The sequence below is a fragment of the Myodes glareolus genome, chromosome 27 (assembly GCF_982192425.1).
Source record: "Myodes glareolus chromosome 27, mMyoGla1.1, whole genome shotgun sequence".
In the NCBI taxonomy this organism is placed as follows: Eukaryota; Metazoa; Chordata; class Mammalia; order Rodentia; family Cricetidae; genus Myodes; species Myodes glareolus.
The window spans coordinates 39080204-39099330 of record NC_142052.1 but is presented as its reverse complement, the minus strand read 5'-3'; the positions used below and the strand labels follow the sequence as shown (position 1 = coordinate 39099330).

At 43.2% G+C, this 19127-nt stretch overlaps 1 protein-coding gene across 5 annotated transcripts in view; it reads right to left on the bottom strand.

Moving 5' to 3' along the window:
- Slc39a10 (solute carrier family 39 member 10) overlaps nucleotides 1-19127 on the bottom strand; it is a 109493-nt gene that overhangs the window by 11927 nt on the left and 78439 nt on the right. For all 5 annotated transcript variants that reach the window (XM_087902288.1, XM_087902289.1, XM_087902285.1 and 2 more), the window contains exons 2-5: nucleotides 12809-13821; nucleotides 10644-10851; nucleotides 3813-3982; nucleotides 2549-2737 (exon numbers count right to left, since the gene is read on the bottom strand). In XM_087902288.1, the coding sequence (XP_087758414.1) occupies nucleotides 2549-2737; nucleotides 3813-3982; nucleotides 10644-10851; nucleotides 12809-13810 (1569 nt within the window). In that variant the 5' untranslated portion in view covers nucleotides 13811-13821. The remainder of the gene's footprint in view (nucleotides 1-2548; nucleotides 2738-3812; nucleotides 3983-10643; nucleotides 10852-12808; nucleotides 13822-19127) is intronic.

Below are 19127 nucleotides of genomic sequence, written 5' to 3'. Positions count from 1 at the left end.
GACTTTCCCTGCAGTTCTGAGTTCTTTCTGTTCGGTAGTAATGTTGGCCGGGTCTAAACCACATGCCTAGCAGGCTGTTCTTCAACTGGATCATTGGTGAAAGAGTCTCTAAGTGCTTCTGAGTTCCTTGTTAAGGACATAATCCAGTAGACGATCATTTGCAATGTTTTCTCCCGTTTGCAGGTGTGCTGTCCAGGAGGCTTTTGCATTGACTGCGACACCACTGATCAATTTTCATCTTCGTTTCTTGTACTTTTGAGTAGTATACTTAGACAAACTCAGTTTAGACCAATAGCTGGAAAGGCTCCCCGTGTTTTCTCCCAGCAGTTCTATGTTCTCAGGCCTCTTGTTTCCCTAAGAGGCGTGAGATGAGTGTCTAGTTTCAACCTTTGCTTACTGCAGGGCCTGGCCATGTGGCTCTGCGGCCTGTTCCTGTTCGGAAGTCCTAACTGGAGCCCTCTGCCTCTGGCTTTGCTCTGCTGTTTCAGACTGCTTTGGCTTTGGGGTCTTTGCTCTCATATGAATTTTACAAGTTTTCTCTAGTCCTATGAAGACTGCCACTAATCACCTTGCACCGACCCTGCAGCTTTGGCCAGGTTCTAAGAACATTTCAACAACATTAATTCTAAACGGAAGTCTTCCCTATTGCCCCCCTTCAACCTGCAGCTACTGGAACAGAATTTCTGGCATAGTTCCTTTCTCAGGAGGCTCATCTTGTGTGTGTGTGGTTTTTTTTTTGTCAGCTGAAGCCTGAGATTTTCTGGAATGCAGCATTTACCAGTTCTGCTGTCTTTTGGTAGACTTTTTAGGTTTTCCTGTTAACAGAATCATGTCTTCTGCAAAAAGGAATAGTGTGACTTCCCCCACCCTTCCTGTGTGCCTTCTCTGCCACCATACCAAGATTTCTAGCCACACTGCAAGTCTTAAACCAGAAAGGAATCACATTCGCAGCTCCCAACTCAACGCCACGGCGGCGGGGGTTATCACAAACACTTGCCAGAATTCCGAGGTTGCCCCTTCTCTACTCAGACTGTTATTTAGTTTTGTTTATGTCATGAAATATTGATTTTCACCAAATTCCTTTCCTGCATCTACTGAGATGATCATATGCTTCTTACGTGAAAGAGTATTAAACACCTGTAACTACTATCTAACCACTAACCTAGTCTTCCTGACTCTTATCTAATGTCATCAAATAATTCTTCTCATCACCTCCTCCGTGCCACCTCCGTGCCGCGGCCCTGACCCAGCCCCAGCCCCGTCACTGTTCTGTAAATGACTCTCCTTCTCCAGCCCTGCGGGCGGTCTCTTCATCTCACTGCCCGCCCATCTGCCCGAAGCAGTGTGTTTCTCACATAAGCTTCAAGCATAAAATATAACTAGATTCATTCCATTCATATGTCTTGGCTCCGTTTCATTTCTCTAAGTCTACCCTCTCTAGCTTCCTTTACCGGAACACGATCACAGTCCACAGAAAACAGTTTTCTGGGCTCTCATCTTAGCCAGTCCTCCGCTGAAGACACGCAGTAAGAACTGAAGTCCGTGGCCTGAAATGAAACGTTCCTCTTGCTTAGATGGCAGCTAGGGACCATGACATCAAAGACTGCCACACAGCTCATGCTGGAGAGTTAGAGTCACTCCCGATGGCGGCTCGGAGAGCTGATCCAAGTTTACTTTGTGCAAAGGAATACATACAAAAATGTATGTGTGCATGTACACATGCAAACAAAACTATGACTAGTCATGCACATACACAACCAAAGTTACAAATACCCAGAGTACTGGGGAAAAAATTACATTTGGAATTAACATGATGGAATAAATTTGTAACTCTTGTCCATCTGTAGAAACTTTTACTTACATATATTGAGGCTACCTAGTGTCACTACCTCAAACATACCCCTGGCGTGTATTGTGACATTCTGTTCAGGCTAACGAGAACCAGTGTGAACAGGCTTTAACCACAGCGGACGGGAGCAGCTCTAAGCCAGCTTTCTGACAGACACTTTCCTATGTACGACACCAGGCACAGGCAGCTGCGGGCAATCAGGGTGGTGGAGCTACCTTCTCCTAAGCGGTGTATCCGTAGTAAAAAGAATTACTAGTTCCAGAGTTTCCCTTGCTGACTTGCAAGCGAGTCCTAGTATCCTGACCCCTTCTGCCTGCAGCTATTTCTATTACTGGCCAAGGTTTTCTGATAAGGAAGGTGGTGTACAAAAAAGCTTCACCGTAAGACAATACAGCGAAAGTCACTTAAAACCGAAAGAGAAGACTCATGAGACCTGTGTCCGTACACATTCTTAGTAACACTGGTCAGCAGCTTTCCCGCTCTACTTCAGTCGTAGGTGTGATGAAACGGCGCCGTCTCAGACACTGCTAGACCTCGACTTAAATGCCTGAGTACACGTAATGACGAAGCGACGCAGGTCAGAGGCAGGGAAAGGGTAGAGAGGAAATACACGTAACACCATGCCAAGGAAAAGCGCGTGTTCCGAAAGAGAAGCTGGTCATTGGAACTGTACCTAATCACAGGCGTGGAGGCACTTACCCTTTGCTGCTTGTAGTGCTTGAACATTCGAATGCAGTGCTCGATGATGAAGAGTAGGTAAATGCCCCCCAGAGCGACCAGCCCCTTCAACACGGCATCATACTCCTCCAGGAACTTCTTGGATTCGTGCCCGTGGGAATGGCCGTGCCCGTGCGCATGCTGATGGCTGTGGTCATGCCCTCCCTGAGACTGTTAGACAGGGAGGGAAACAACGGACATGACTCCAGACTTTGACCAGACCATGACATCTACAGACACAGAAAGACTATCTTGTAACTTTTTAATTTTTAAACTTTCTACTGGTACATAAAAACTATACAAATCTATTGGGTTCCTTGAATATTTTGATACATGCGTGTATTATACAATGTTCAAGTCACAGTAAACTTCCTCAAACATTTATCCTTTCTCTATGGTGAAACACCAACTGGAGCCCTTCACACATGTAAGCTCCACACCTGCAGTCCACCTACCCTCCCTCCTCCTCATCTCCAGCCCCCTCTACTGCGCCAAAGGACGGCAGAGCTGGCACCTCCCACTAACCCTCATTACACCTCCCACTAGCCCTCACTGAGCCACCGACAGGTCAAGCTCTCCCATCCCTCCTGCCATTCAGCCTCCTCTACTCTCAACTTTCGTGAGATCAAAGCAGGAGCTGGAGAGATGGCTCGGTGGTTAAGAGATCAAAGTGTCGGAGCCCACATGTGACTTATGGATAGCTTTTAAATCTCAGAGCGTTCACTGATCTTATAGCACATAAAGTTGTCTTCCAGTTCATTTCCTTGGCTTAGCACCTGGAAGTTACTGTATTTCATGGTAAAATAAATGATAGAAAAATGAATGAATGAGTGAAGCCGGAAGAAATAACAAAAAGTAGTTTGTTATTTGTAAACAGAAATTAATGTCCCCACTTCAACCACAAATACATAGCAGAAGTAAAAATGAATCAGTCACTGACTCAAACGCTCACTACTGCACCCTCCCGGCTAGATGCGTGATCAATACAATGTGCCACATGCATTTCTTCTAAAGGTTTTCTTAACATACTACAAAGATCAATAATCTAACACTCCTAGTACCATTGAAAACCTAATGGTTCAATTTATTTAAAAATACTGCAGTTGAAATTGTGACAATGGGAAAAAACAAGCTTCACCTGTGAGAACACACACCAAACAAGAACTGCTGCGGAGTGCTACTCACCAACACTCTCAACGCTAGCACCTTTATGTGTGAATTTTAGCAGATCAGAAAGATTTCTTACATGGGGCAGCAGATGAAGAAGGGCATCTCCACTCATTGTCCCTACAGCTAGCGCGACGAGGAAGGTGAGAAGGAATTTGAAGCATCCCTGGTTGATGATGGGAACCAGAATGACGCCCAGCAAGGAGAGCAGGCTGATGACGGTGATGGAGATGATGCCGCAGATCCAGGCTGCAGGGAGACAGTCGCATTAGTCCACGAGCCTGGCCGCTCTAAACAGGTGAGCGAGCCAAGGAGACGCCACGGATAAGACACTTGGCATCACTGGGCTTCAAAGCAAAACAAAAACATGGTGGACAGCCAACATCAACACTTCCAGAAACTCCAACAGTCACACATAGTGCCCATGCTCGCCTGCGATAATAAAGTCATTTAACCGAATTATATAACTTTACTGTATCAGGTGATCTACCTACTATAACTTAAAGTTCTTCTAGCAATATATTTAATAACCAATATATCAGCTTCAAATGAAGTATATCCATATGCTTAACAACACAGTATCATAAACTGTAGCTTTATTGTTATAAGCAATGACTATCAGCTGAGTGTGGTGGTTCTCGTAATCTTAGCTACTCCAAGAGGATGAGGTAGAGGACTGCCAAGTTCAAGTTTAGACTTGGAAATTTAGCAAGACCCTGCAACAGTAAACTAGGAAAGGGCCCGACCACGTGGTAGTGGCAGCGCTGGCATGCACGAGGCCCTGGACTGCAAGGGCATGCAGAAGACCAGGCAGATGATGCCAAGATGTGCAGCGAAATACCACCAGCTTCACCAGAATAACTGTTCTGTATTCATCTGCAGAACATGGGAGTCAGCATGCCACGGCGTGCGTCAGCTGGCAGTCAAAAGGACAGTAAATCCTCACTAGATAACTTAGCTCCCAGAACTAATACAGCGGGTCACCCACTAATGGGAAGCTTTGTGGCTTACTCTCCTAACAGACAACCACTACAGATATGAATGGGAAACTAAGAAGACCCAAGGCCCAAACATATAATTAACACCACAGGGATGAGGCCATGACACTAGACTCGGGCTCAAATTTCCAGTCCTTACGAACATTTTGAGACAACGAAAGAACAGAAATTCCGTTGCTTTCCAAAAATCTTAGGTCAGGGAAACATTGCAGAAGCAACACGGTCGCTGAAAGCTAAGGGTTAAAAGGAGACTCTTCCACCTGATGTTGTGACAAGACATTCTAATTAAAATCCCTACTTCAGGAAGAAAAACCCAAGGTCAAAGCTCATTTAATAACGATAACACAGCACCGTACTCTGTCCACTGCGATAACAGGAAACCTATGAGACAGCCTGGCAGTGTCAATGGGCCAAAGAAAGGGCCGCAATATTTATTTTGATTTTGTGTATGAGTGTTTTCTCTCCACGTGTTGTGTAGGGCTGGAGGAGGCCAAAGAGGGCGTCACAGCCCCAGAACTGTTGGTGGCAGGAATTGAGCCTGGGGAACAGTGTGTGCTCTTAACCACCGAGCCATCTCTCCAGCCTCAAGGGGCCTCAGTAAATTTTAGGCCTAAGGTTTTGAAGTCAGTAACCTAAAAAAGAAGCTAAGGTTTGTTAAAACCACCCACGCTCTTTCTAGCTTTAGTCATATTCACGGGATAAGGAAAAGATTAAAGAGAAACTGCGCTTTTGCCTAAATGGGACAAAGCAACGTTGGTAACAAAAACATAGCGGCAACGTGTCTTCTGCAGTCGTGTCTGACTCCTTGCCAAAGAGATATTATCCGTTGCTGGCAATGCTCCAGTCTGGAACCAGCTTATCTCAAAACGGTGACTGGAAAGCCGCTTCAATAAAGAATTAAAGGAAGAAGCAGTAACTAACTGGGAAAACCAGTACTCTACTGGTGTGTGTGTGTGTAATTAACATACACATTAATTAGCATATAGTAAGCATGTGCTCACAGAGCTGGGGTCAAGTGTGATGGTGGACTACTAAGCATTCACAAGGCCTGAGTTTAAACCTCATAAACTAGTATGAGGGGGAAAATACTGCTTGTTCAGGAGTTGAGAGAAAACCTACTACTTAAACACTGACTCAAGGAAACGCTTCTACTGCGCCCATGCTAACTTCTGGCTAGGAGTAAGTCTAGGAAACATTCTATGAATTCACACAAACTGTAATCTGCTACGGCAATTTCAAATGGCTGTTGGTCAGCTATCCGAGAGTCAACTATTCCACAACTGTTTCACTAGCAGAACCAGTGCGACCCCTCCTGTATGTGTGCGTTACTATAAACTTTGAATTTCTCAAAAAAAAACTCTCAGTTCTCTACTCTATAAATTTATGCATCCATTTTCCTACCAAGTTACTAATCTTTTTCATGGAAAATAACAATTCTTCTGACCCAGAAGTGTGAAGCTGTTTTGAATATTCTGTATTTAGAAGTATCTTTCCAGGTTGTTCACTGATTTTTACCTTACATAAGCTCCTAATTTCTAAATACACTAGGGGGAAAAGCATTGCAATTTTTTTCAATTTCGAACCAAATAATTGTGTTTTTCTAATCACAATGTATGCAGTGTGAAACATAGCTGCAAAGGTGTCTTTTAGAAAACTGATACCTAGCAAGCAATAAACAAACTATTAAATACAACTAGCTAATGCTTTCTTTATTTGTACCCAAGATACCATATGCAATAAAAAGAGCGAAGTGTCTGAAGCAAGCCTCACTTACTCCACAAATTAGATTGCTGGAAACGTTAAAGGTCTTCAAGCTTGGTTCTTCACCAGCTCCTCTTCTCGTTACCAGGAGAGAAAATGCATTCTTTTACAAAGACGCGCTCATCTGTGGAAACTTTCTAATTAACTTGGTGCAAAGCATGTGCAAGATAGCAGTTTTCCGCACTGTTTCAGCATTTTAATTGGCAGAAACTGCTTAGCAGCCTCTTTACAACCCCCTGGTAATTAAGCGAGGGTCAACCCTATGACTAAATGAGCCAATCCTGGGACAAGAACGGTTTCCACCGCGCACACTACTCAGGGTAGCTGGTTTACCGCAATCTTTGAACAAAGTTAATGAGGTAGTAGCGAGTCACTATGGGAGATTTATAGAAAACAAGTTAACCTTCCTTAATGGTGCAGTAGTTGTTAAAAATAATTACTTGCAGGGCATTTTCCCTAACAATTATTAACATCTATCAGGACATAATTAATTCAAGCTGCATTTCTGACAATGCTACAAACCACCTGCAAACAACTAATCAATATTCACTATTTGTAGCATACTTGATTTCAAAACAAGCAAATTTCCTCTAAGGCTTTCGGATTGAGAAAGCTGTAACTTCCAGTACGACTAGCTGCATGCCTGTCAACAGCTTTATTTCAGTGCAGATTATAGCACTCTTACAACACAGACAACACTAATTAAAAGCCCAATTCACGACTGGCATGGAAACAAAAACCTGGAATTTTTTTTTTAGAATCCTTCAAAATAAAAACACTACTAGTTTTAACTAGAAATGAAACAATCTTGCTAGTTTCCATTTTTTCCCTATAAGAAAAAGCACATTTTATTTCCAATTAAACTTAATCTCTAACTCCCTTTTTGTGGCAGTAAGAGGAACGGTCGGTCTCCCATCTACACAGAATAGGCATGAAGTCAAGAAAGAGGGCAAATTCCATCTTCTTCACGGGAACATCAAATGAAACTGTGTTCTTTCTTAGTCTCTGCCCTTCCTACCAGCATGAAGCCAGGCTTGAGAATTTATCTTGTCTTTCTTTTTCCTACTTTTCTTAAATACCATGTCTTAACTAAGTAGTCCACGCTGGCCTTGGACTCAGAGAGCCACCTGTGTCTGCCTTTTACTTTTTTTTTTTTTATTACAGGGCATGCGTACATATTTGGTTCTTGAGGGGTTTCCACCACTAATCAACACAGAGAACCAGAGTCACACCAACAGTCCCTACACCCTTCCCTCGTGGGCCTACAAATTTGTCAAAAAGCTATTAACAGAACTGTATCCAGCTCCTCACTTTGACCTCGTTTACATTCTAGTAAAACGTTGAGATCCTGCTCCTAAGGAAGAGGATCCACAGCACGGCAGAGGGATTAGGACTATCAACGCCACACGGGAGCCTACAGCTCACGCTTCAGAGCTGGCCGCTACGTGCACTTGAACGAAGCGCTTCTCCAAGCCTCACAAAGCTGAAAGAGAAGGACGTTGTCTACCTTGAGGCTTTAATAAATCAGAGTCAGGAACAGAAGCACAACCTGTGGTCACAGCTACAGGAGGCTGAAGCAGAATCACTTGAGTCCAAGTTCAAGGTCAGCCTGGGTAACAGTGCAGAGAGAGAGAGAGAGAGAGAGAGAGAGAGAGAGAGAGAGAGAGAGAGAGAGAGAGAGAGGGAGGGAGGTTTCCTTGTATAATACATAGTAAGGTCCCAATAATTGCAGCCTATCATAGTTTATTTATCTAGTCCAAGGTTATTTTCCCACTGGAAAAAAAGAGGCAACAACACAAACGCGCTGGGAAGACTGAGTGCCCTTGGTAAGAGAACGTCTGCTTGTCTTTGCAGTGTTCCAGGATGTTAGTATGAGGGCTATCTGTATCTCCAGTACCATTCTCTTAAACGAGAATCAGACATTCCTAGTTGTGTCTACTTTATCACTATGTAATAAACGTCTAAATAATTCTGTCCTTTACCACGCTAGAATTCAATTTTTATCCATATCCATAAATAACCGTTTTAAGACACTTTAATTACCACGCCCTAGAACCAGAACCCCTTTGATACTTCAGCCTGAACCATGTCTGTGACCTGAAGCTCACAGTGATACATCTGTGCTTTTGCATATGGGTAAGGACTCATGGAAACTGCGATTTTTAGAATGTTTTACTATTCTCATTACATATTTAATGAACTTCAATAAACCTCTTCCTAGGATATAACAGAGAGCTTCTAGGCTAACATTAAACAATTTATTCATTAATCAACACGAGTGCTTGTTTCTTATCCACAGCTCTACTTACTATGTGTAGAGAGTTATTAATACCTACTCACTATCTGTAAGTAACTGAGGACCAACAAAAACACACTTATCTAAATCACACGCCTTTAATCCCAGCACGCAGGAGGCAGAGGCAGGTGGGTTTCTGCAAGTTCGATGCCAGCCTGGTCTGCAGAGTTCCAGGACAGCCAGGGCTACACAGGGGTACAACCCTGTACAGAAACACCGGGGGTGGGGAGACCTCCCAGTGTCTACTATGAGGAACACATGTAGATGTGTTGACAAGGGAACCCAGTTAAACTGCCGATGGATGGTAAATTAGCACAGACCATCTATCTAATGCCCGAGCTGAAACTTCGAAGGTAAAGAATGGAAGAAAAATAACATAACCAGCCGTTTGCTAAGCTTACTGAGAAAAGAGAAATGTGAGGGGCAGGGAGGCAAAGGTAGGAAGTAAGCGAGCAGTGGAGAAAGCCCAAGGCTTCTAACCTCGGCACCATAGGGCAGAGTATAGTGCACGCGGGAAAAAGATGTACCAGCGATGTAATACAAAGTACAACCAACGTGAAGACATGGCTAAAATCATAGAAGGAAGGCAGGATTCAACGGAATCCAGAGGGAATGGTATAAGGATGAGCTACCCACAATTTTTATCAGACAACCCTTCGTGTTTGTGGGCTGTCACGCATTAAGAGGGCAAGTTACTTAACTTCTCTATGCCTTGGTTTCTATCTAAACAGAAAACAAAACCACATGTGAAAAAATAAAACTAAAGAAGCAATCACAAAATTTCTCTCAGGATTATTTGCTGAAATTTAGGGAGGAAGAAAAAGCATATAAAACATTTGGCACATAAACACTAAAATGTCCTAATTATACAGATTGAAGCCTAGCACAACTATCTACTATCTGACATGTTAGGAAAAATAATATTGCCCGCCCTCTAAGACTGCTGGGAGGAGTGCATTAACTGAGTTTGCGAAATGTGTTTATAAAGCAAATTACTACTGCTATGTCAAAAACAAACCACTTCCATGCTGCAGGATCTCACATCTTAGAAGATAAATCTAGTTTAAGTGCCAGCAATGCCTTGCAAGGAGGAAGAACAAGAGTAACGAAGCTGTTTCAACAATCAAAGAAGAAGATGAACGTAAGTAAAGGGTACAGTAAAGTTCACGGGGTGAGGAAATGTCTAGAATTAGACTCCTGGTTACACAGGAGAAAAGGAGAAAGAACAACATTAGAAGGAAATCAGTTCTCACTTCTGTCAAACAAACGGTGGTGGATTTCAGGTCCGCGAGAACCACAGTGAACTGTCAGGCAGTAGAGTTTGTGCTGTTAGGAGGGAAGTCCTGCGGGCACGGCAGGGACCCGGCCCCTGGCTACGGCAGGAAAACAGCCAGCAGAGGAGGAGACGGCAAACAGTATTGGTTTCATCCCATCAGTACCTAGAAGAAGTGGCCCGGAGGAAGCTGGTGGGCCAACCATGGGGCACCAGAGACATTCCCACTGTTCAGCCTCTGACCTCCCATTACACTCTTTGAAATCCAATCATCGTTGCTTTCATGAAGCCCTACCCCTGCATAAGATCAAATAATCGTAACTTCAGATAACTTCAGACGTTCCGTTATTCACAGGTGCTTGTCAAGAAGATTTTTACTTCAATTTTGTTCTCTGTCCAAAAACCACTCCTCTAGACAACCAGAAGAATAAAATTAAAATTTACTCAGCCTCTCCTCTCCAACAGTATTTTATATGCATATCTATCACACCAAAAAAAACAACAATGTAGTATTCCTTTTTAACTCACACAGTTTCTGAGACAATATGAGTACTATCCAAGGAAGAAAAAGTGGTCTCTTACCTGACGCCCCTATATTCGCCTTATCTTCAGGAACCAGAGTTTTATCCTTGCTTAAATCTTCAACTAAAAGTTTGTCAAAATGCTCAATACAAAGTCGGCTGTCAATCTGATAGAGCAATGCAGGGCAGAGGTACGTAAACAAATCGGGAGAGATGGGAGAGTTGGCGCCAAGACCAAAGTGTTTTAAGAGCTGAGTGACGTTCAGACACTGCAAGGAAAGGAGTAAAAGAGAGTGAGTGTACACAGGTCTGCAGATTCTGCAGAAATAAATTATTGTAAATCACTTGAAAATAACTGCAATAACACATAAGAATCATCTTTTCCACAGGAATTTATGTGAAGATTAAACAGGGATACATTCTACCAGATTACTCAAGGCTTTCTCCAAGTTCTACCCATTTTTCTATTCTAACACATGAAAGACAAGGACTCAGCCATATCTCCAAGATTCATAGAGATCAGCAGGGCTCTTCCTTACCAAAATGCAGCGCCGGTGACTCAAGAAACCATTAGCACAGACACGTTTCCTGCCGACGGCACGCCAGGAGAGTGTTACATTGAATAGCCGGGGCACACGTTAGCCCAATGAGTTTGATCAGCACAACAGCAAAATAGTAACAGCAACCCATCAGAACACACACACACACAACGAACCCGTTCTAGTCCAGTGTGCCAGTGTGCACTGAGGGAAACAAGGAAAATGAAGGGTAGTAGCTGGGGATGCCCCTCATTGCAAGGTCTTAGGTTTAATCTCAGTACAATATATGTATGTATATATTTATATATATATACATATACACATATATACATACATAATATATATTCACTGAAATTTCAAAAACAAAGAAAGCAGTTATACAAATTTGGATCTATCATAAAGTATAAAGTAAAAAATAATGTCTTATATTAAGATTAAGGACCTGGACTCTTTCTTTTCTTCTTCTATCTACCTGGTCTGGTTGCATACTTCTTTATTGCCTAAGTACCTCCATCTTTTCAGTAGCTCAAAAGAACCATGACACACAAAATCAAAACCCACTCTCAGATCTTAGCAACTGTGAGGTACCACCCTACTCAATGCTCCAAACATTTTCACAAACTCCAGGGTGTCGGGGCGTCAGATCTGCCGGGACAGTAGCATGAAGATCTCTTGAGTCTGACACACTGAGAAAATATGAGGATATAGCATGATATCATCTAGGGAAGACATGGAGGGCTTACCCCTAATAACAAATGTACACTTTAAAATCTCTTTAAAACTTTGATGTATCTTCTTGTTAAAACGACTGTTCATAACTGCCGGCATCAGGTATCTGCTGATTTAGCCAGGAAGGAACGGCAAGGAACTTACGCAGATGCACCTTAATCTCAAAAGCAGTCACATCGCCCTCCCCTCATCTGATGGTCCTGCTTATCGTTCATACAAACATATAAAGTCAGAAAGCTTCTTTAAACTTGAATGAGACCGCTAGAAATCAGAAGGAAAGTAGTATTGGCGTACATATAACCAAAGACTACACTTTAAAAAACCAAGGAGGAAACAATCCAAAGTGAAAAGCCTTCCACTGCATGAGGACCGAGGAGAACAAGAGCATTCCCGGAGTCAGGGCACTTCCAACCACTCTTCGCTCCAGCCAGCCAGGCCTGGGAAAGCCTCAGCAACGACTGGGAGCACAACAGGCCTTACCATAAAGAAATGAGGCAAGAGGCCCAATCATGCACAGAAACTCGGAAACTAAAACACTGGAAACCACTAATGGATTTCAAGAAATTAATAATTATGCAAGATAAACTGTTCGAGCCACTTTCAGAAAGGTCAGGTTGATCAAGAGAAAACATGTTTTAATTTTCAAATATTTAAAAACCAGCCATAGTATTAATTAACAGTGACAACTGTCAATTAGAGTCAGAATTCCTAAAACATTGCAAAAGAAACTAAGAACATATTTCCAAACAACATTAAATATTTAGACTCGAGGAATACAAATTTGAGAATAAAACAGTGACAAAGACTTTCCAACGTCAATTTTGATTCCTTACTCCTTAGTAGAACTGTCACCTGATGTTCCACAAGTAACTACTTCTTATCCAAACCTAACTGCTCCACAACTACCCGAGACCCACCAAGTGACTACCACGGCACCACGGAATCTGTTTATACCTACTTCATGTTGGCGGTCATCTTCACTGTGGTCTTTGTGGCTAGCAGTGGAATAAATTGCACTTTTTTTGACATGCGGAGCTTCTCGCTTTCTCGTATGTCGAAGTTCACCGTCAATATCAGGGTCGAGATCTTGGTGTCCGTGGCCATCCCGCTCGGGAAGGTGTACGTGCGGATGACCCGGGCTGTGTGCGCGGTCAAGTTTGTGAACCCGATTATGTTCATATTGCTCACTGTGCTCATGGCTGGGGAGGAAACCTGGTGTGTTAGCTTCGGAGTTTTCTTTCTTCCTCTTCCCTTTATCCTTCCGCCTGACCTTCAACGGCTTCACTTCAGATTGCTCTTGGGTTCTATTGGTCTCTGTGGAAGGTCCGTGACCAGGCTCGCCGTGCTCGCCGTGCGGGACGGAATCATTGTGAAGACGCTGAGTCGTGTTCTGACCCAGGTGATGATGTGAGCGGTGGCCGTGACGGAGGCGGTGATTGTGGCCGTGCAGCTGTTTGTCCTCAGACTTGCTGGGGACGTCGGCTGCCTCTTTCTCAGGATCGCACCTGTGGTTCCTCTGTGACGTCACGCTGCTGGCGGTGCGGTTCTCCGAGTTGAAATGATTGTGGAAATGCTGGTGGCTGTGCGAATGGAAATGCTTTCCCTCCTGAACCGCCAGAATGTCTAAGTGAGACACGTGATCGTGGCCCAGGTCCTCATGGTTAATTTCAACGACTTTGATCTCTCCAAGGCCCAAGTTTGTTAAAAGTTTCTCCAGCCCGAAAAACGATAATCTTCCGTTTTCACCGTAACGGTCAAAAAGTTTGTCAATATAGTACTTCTTTTCATTCTCAGCATCCTGCACTGAAAACTTACTGGACTCCAACTCCGTCATCCCACGGTGGTGTCTGTGCAGCTCCTCGGGGCCATGGTCGTGGTCGTCATGGCAGTGGTTGCAGTGATGGAAAACAAATGTCAGCAAACAAATGAGGCAAAATTTTGTGTGTATGTGTACCTTCATTTCTAGTCTTCCTAAAGAGATCGGAAAGACAGGTGATTAGTCTACACCTCGGTACATGTTCAAGACAATAAAATTCCTTTGCATTTGCCAAGGTGCCAAACAAGTATTTTATCCCATTTCCTTCATGATTATAGTCACTCTTTGCTTCGAGACTCCCTCTGAAAAGCAGCCCCTTTTATTTAATTGTAGTAGTGAACAGCACTTTTCAATTCATACAAATTCTCAAGATCCGGGACAGTTTGAACTACTTTGAAAACACCAAAGACACACACTCTCTCTATAGATAGATAGATAGATAGATAGATACATACATACATACATACATACATTCATTATTGTTGGCTTACTTTCAGTCTGGTCCTCTAAAAATAAAGGTAAAATAAAGCTCCTCTGTTCCTGCAAACAGGGTCATGGTTAGGGCAGCAATATGGAAAGAAATAAACTGATTGAAATGGGGGCTAGAAAGATAGCTCAACAGTTAGATCCAAGATAGACAGAGAGATGATAGATATACATATATACATATTTATCTATATAGACATGTAGATCTGTCTGTCTGTCCATCTATCTGATACACAGATGGACAGACAGACAGATAGACAGACAGATGATAGATTGCTTTTGCAGGGGACCCAAGTCAGTCCCCAGTTGTGGTACCAGGCAGCTTACAATCAGAGGCAATTTCGGCTCCAGGGAAATATAATGACTTCTTCTGGCTGCCGTGGGCTAACTGAACACACACATAGATCTCCCCACAGAGACAGGTACACATAATAGATCTTTTTAAAAATCATTAAAATTGTTTTTTTTAAATCAGGAAAATTTTCTCATTACTTACAAATGCTTAGAATTAGATAAAATAAAAGTCCAAGAGTAAGTAACTTTCTACAGTTGCTTGATATAAGAATAATAACAATATCAAATGTATTTTTTGTTTGTTTTTATTTTTGTTTCTGAAGGCAGGGTTTCTCTGTGTGGCCTTTGCTGTCCTGGAACTCACTCTGTAGACCAGGCTGGCCTTGAATTCAGAGATCACCTGCCTCTACCTCCTGTGAATGCTGAGATTAAAGGCGAGCACCATCAACCCCAGGCCAAATGTATTTCTATATACTACAAAAACTACAGAATGAAACTAGTAACTAATACCTTTATTAATAGCCAACAAATAGCTAGGAACAAATTTAACAAAGTCTAAGGGCTTTACATAGAAAAGGTTCACACTTTACTGAAAAAATTGAAGACTTAAGTAAATAGAAGACTATCCTACGTTTATGAGTGGATGAAGTGTTTATCCGATACAATCTCATTCAAAATCCTGGAAGTTCTTTTGTGAAAAGCAATAAGCTGTATGTAATACTTCTGTGAAAACAGACAGGGTCAAGAATGGCCATGACTGGGTGCTGGAGAGGTGGCTCAGTGGTTAAGAGCATTGCCTGCTCTTCCAAAGGTCCTGAGTTCAATTCCCAGCAACCACATGGTGGCTCACAACCATCTGTAATGAGGTCTGGTGCCCTCTTCTGGCCTGCAGACATATACACAGACAGAATATTGTATACATAATAAATAAATAAATATTTAAAAAAAAAAAAGAATGGCCATGACAAGCTTGAGGGAGAAAACAGGAACACGTATTCAGTTAGTTCCTAGAGACAGTGTGGTAGGTACTTGGTGCAAAAGCAGACCAAAGGAAGGCCAACTAGATGGCTCAGTGGATAGAGGAGCTTGCTGCCAAGCCCAATAACCTGAATTAAATTCCCAGAAAACACATTTTGCAAGTTTGTCCTCCGACCTCCAGAGGCATGTCGGCATTTGTATACACACACACACACACAGAGAGAGAGAGAGAGAGAGAGACAGAGACAGAGACACAGAGACAAAGATTAAAAATGGAAAAATGGTGAAAAAAGGAATATGCCAAAAGAAGAAAAAAATAGTCTTAAAAAGAATACTGTTTCCTTGTTGTCTGTGCTCTAGATCTGACACCACACACTGTCATGTGCAGTTAAAACGGGAGGCAAAACCCAGACAATAAATGCTAAAACACGAGTGTCCAAAAATGTCCGTCACTGCCGGCTCAAATCTAAATGAATTAAATGTGAATTTGAATTTCGGCTCCTCAGGTATCAGTCACATCTACAACGTTGTTCCTCCACATGCGACGGAGTGGGCACAGAAGAGAATCGTGACCAGAGGAAGTCCACCCAACAGCACACTTCGAGATTCCAGAAACAGGTGAGCCGGCTTTGGCATTGCGAACTCTTCTGAACATGTGAAACTAATTTCATATTACATTTTAGCTAATTCACACCTGAAACTCGTTTAACTGGCATTTTACATCCTGTTAATACTGTGTATTGGAATGGACGCAGGCATTTTACATTGGCACAATGACGGACTAGCCGTATTTCAGGTGCTCAACAGTCGGACGTGACCACCATTACTCGAAAGCACAGCTCTACAACAGTTACCTAAGAACTTCAAGATAGGAGACAGAAGGCACCCAAAAAGGAAAACTGATGTCACTGACTTCAGTTAAAATTAAGGATTTCTGTTCAAAAGGTATATCTGAAAAGGGGAAGAAAAAAACAAACAAACAAACAAAAAAACCATGAAGAAACAAGTCATAAGTATGGAGGTGGGGTGGGTGGATCTGAGAGGAACTAGGGGAGAGGTGGATATGATCAAAATGCACTGTATGGAATCTTTAAAGACTAAATGAAGCCATTATGTTCATAAAAGGCAGCCATGGCCAGGGAGAAGACCCCCGGGAGCGGAGCGGTATCGACTCTGCTGTCTACAGGGACTTAAAGCACAAGAAAAGCACGTCTCCTCTTTAGGACGACACGGGTAGGGAGAGCAGGGAGGACCACACTCTGGAGCAGTTCTCCTCTGAGGACCGGAGGAGGAGACTTGGAGCTGAGAGAAGCACTCTGACTATTTTACTGTGTTTTTTCTTTCAGAAAGACGAGGGAAACTGACCAGAAGCAAACCTGACAGATCTTTAACCCCTGTTGCCACGGGGGAGTGGGAGGCGCGTGGTCGCTGTTTTCCTGGCCCCATACCTGGGCAGAGGTTAGCGTTAGCAAGGGCTGGTTCTGGGAGCAGCGTGAGAGGCATCAGGACCCCCTGGAGGCAGGAATACCCTAGTCGGGGAGTTACTACACCCTACTCAGACCTGCCACACCCGAGTCGTGGCTTATGGTCAAGTGTTTCAATCCAGCTTCTTACTGAGTCTGATAGAAACTAGCTGAAGTTTGAGGTCTAATAATTTATACCAATAAATTATCAAACACTCCTCGTTAGATACTGTAGTCAACCGAAGGTTATAATTGTCTGCAAATGTTAGGCTGAATTATATGTGACATGAGCTAAAAATTATTGCAGTCTACACATTTTATTGCAAAGCTACACTGAGATTCGATTTTTTTTTTAACCCAAGCACTTCAATTTCTTAACCAGTCTCACTGATAAAGTCACCATTACAAAAATATTAAATTTGTGATGTGGCTACAAGCGACAGACCACCAGGAAACTGGGACCACCAGAAGGGAGGAAAAGGAAGTATGGTAATAAGGCTTCTCCCTTAACGTTTTCAGAGTCTGTGTCTGTGGACACCTGGTTTTAGACTTGTTTAGCCTGGGGAGGCAGGACAGCAAACCACTGTTGGTTGATTAGACCGTGAGACTGCAGGAAAGTCATACAAGGACTCACTGAAAACTCGCAGGAACGGGATGTCAACAACTCTGGGTATCTGACTCCATCCATCTACGAGGCAATAATCAATCGTGTGTTAAAAACATGACGTACCTTTTAGAAGGAAATCAAATATCCCATGGAAAGGACGGGACATGTCCCGGCAGAGGATGATGGCTTCTCAGGTAGAACGGGACCAGCGGAAGGGCTGTGCTGTGGAGGGGGTACGCTAATCAAAGCAACAAGCTCCCTGGCCTGAGTGACCTCCTTGTTAGCCAAAAAAATAATCAATTAATCAATTAAAAAATTTAAAATTCTATTTATTCCCCATCTAGACATTTAATGGTCAAATGAGAAAGAGTCAGTAACCTATAAAGCCCAAAGCAGACACTATTTTTACTAATAACTGTGAAGGTTTTGTCTTTATTTTAGAAGCACTGAAATAAGAGGATAATGCAGAGAAAAAATGTTAGCCTAGATAAAATTATATTAATTTCACTTGAACACTAATGAAAATGAGCCTCTCGCTCGTCTCTGCCTTACCACTCCTCTCTGAGATGCTGGGGGTGAGCTGATGGTCTGAGCTATCCGTTCATCTGATACATAAATGACACACGGCCTGTTCACTGTGTCTTTTCTCACTGCTCAATAAACAAGAACCCGTGGCAGTAAATGTAGATTAGAAAGTATCTATAGAATGACACCATGAAACAGTATACATAAAATTTATGTCACTATGGATCACTATACATCTGTATAAAGGACTCAATGTGTTGCAGGGATTCTACTCCCCAGCCTCTCAGTAACTACATTCGAGGGAGAATGATGGGGTCGTACGAGCAGAAGTGACCCAGGAGTCATCTCTGGCCATCTCGGTACTACTGCTCTAGCAGATGTGTTAGAGGAATCCATCTGAGCTGGCTAGGACGCTCTGCAGAGACCCCTTCTCAAACAGCCGTAGCTCAGGAATCAGCGAGTTCTACCCGTCACAGGAACAGCCTAACTGTGGCAGGGTGTAGGGTTTCTCTGCTCTGGCTATTCAGACACGTATCAACCTGCCATGGATGGACACGACCAGACAGTGGAAAGAGAAAAAAAAAGGAAACACGGGTTCAGGAGTTCACCCTCGGAGGCCGGGGAAGGAGATACTGCCCTCGACAAGCAGCCGCAGCCTCAGTTAACGTGGAGGTGGGAATCCAGGCGCACCTTTAATTTATGGAACTTCCTAGGCATTCCATGGAAGTTGAGAATCCTCTAACTGCCACAAGCTATCCGTGGGGGTGGAAGAGGGAACATAGAAAACGTCAGACAAGCCCATATATGACTCCAACCTAAATACTGGCATTCGGAGAACTTGGCTGTGTCTTAAAATATTCCCACCATGTCTCTGCTTTAGAGTTCTTCAGGCCTTATGTGTTCAGAGTACTGATTTTATAACTGAGGACAGTCTTAGCTTGGCAAGACTTTATGCTCTGCAGACGCCAGTAGATGATCCGACTGCACAAGAAATGGCAGGCTGAGCTCCATCAACAAACAAAGCAGCAGGAGTCACCCTGGACGTGGGCTCAGGCTCCCTGTTGGTCTGCCCTACAGCGCCACCGCCGGAAGGTAGGTGTCACTGCAC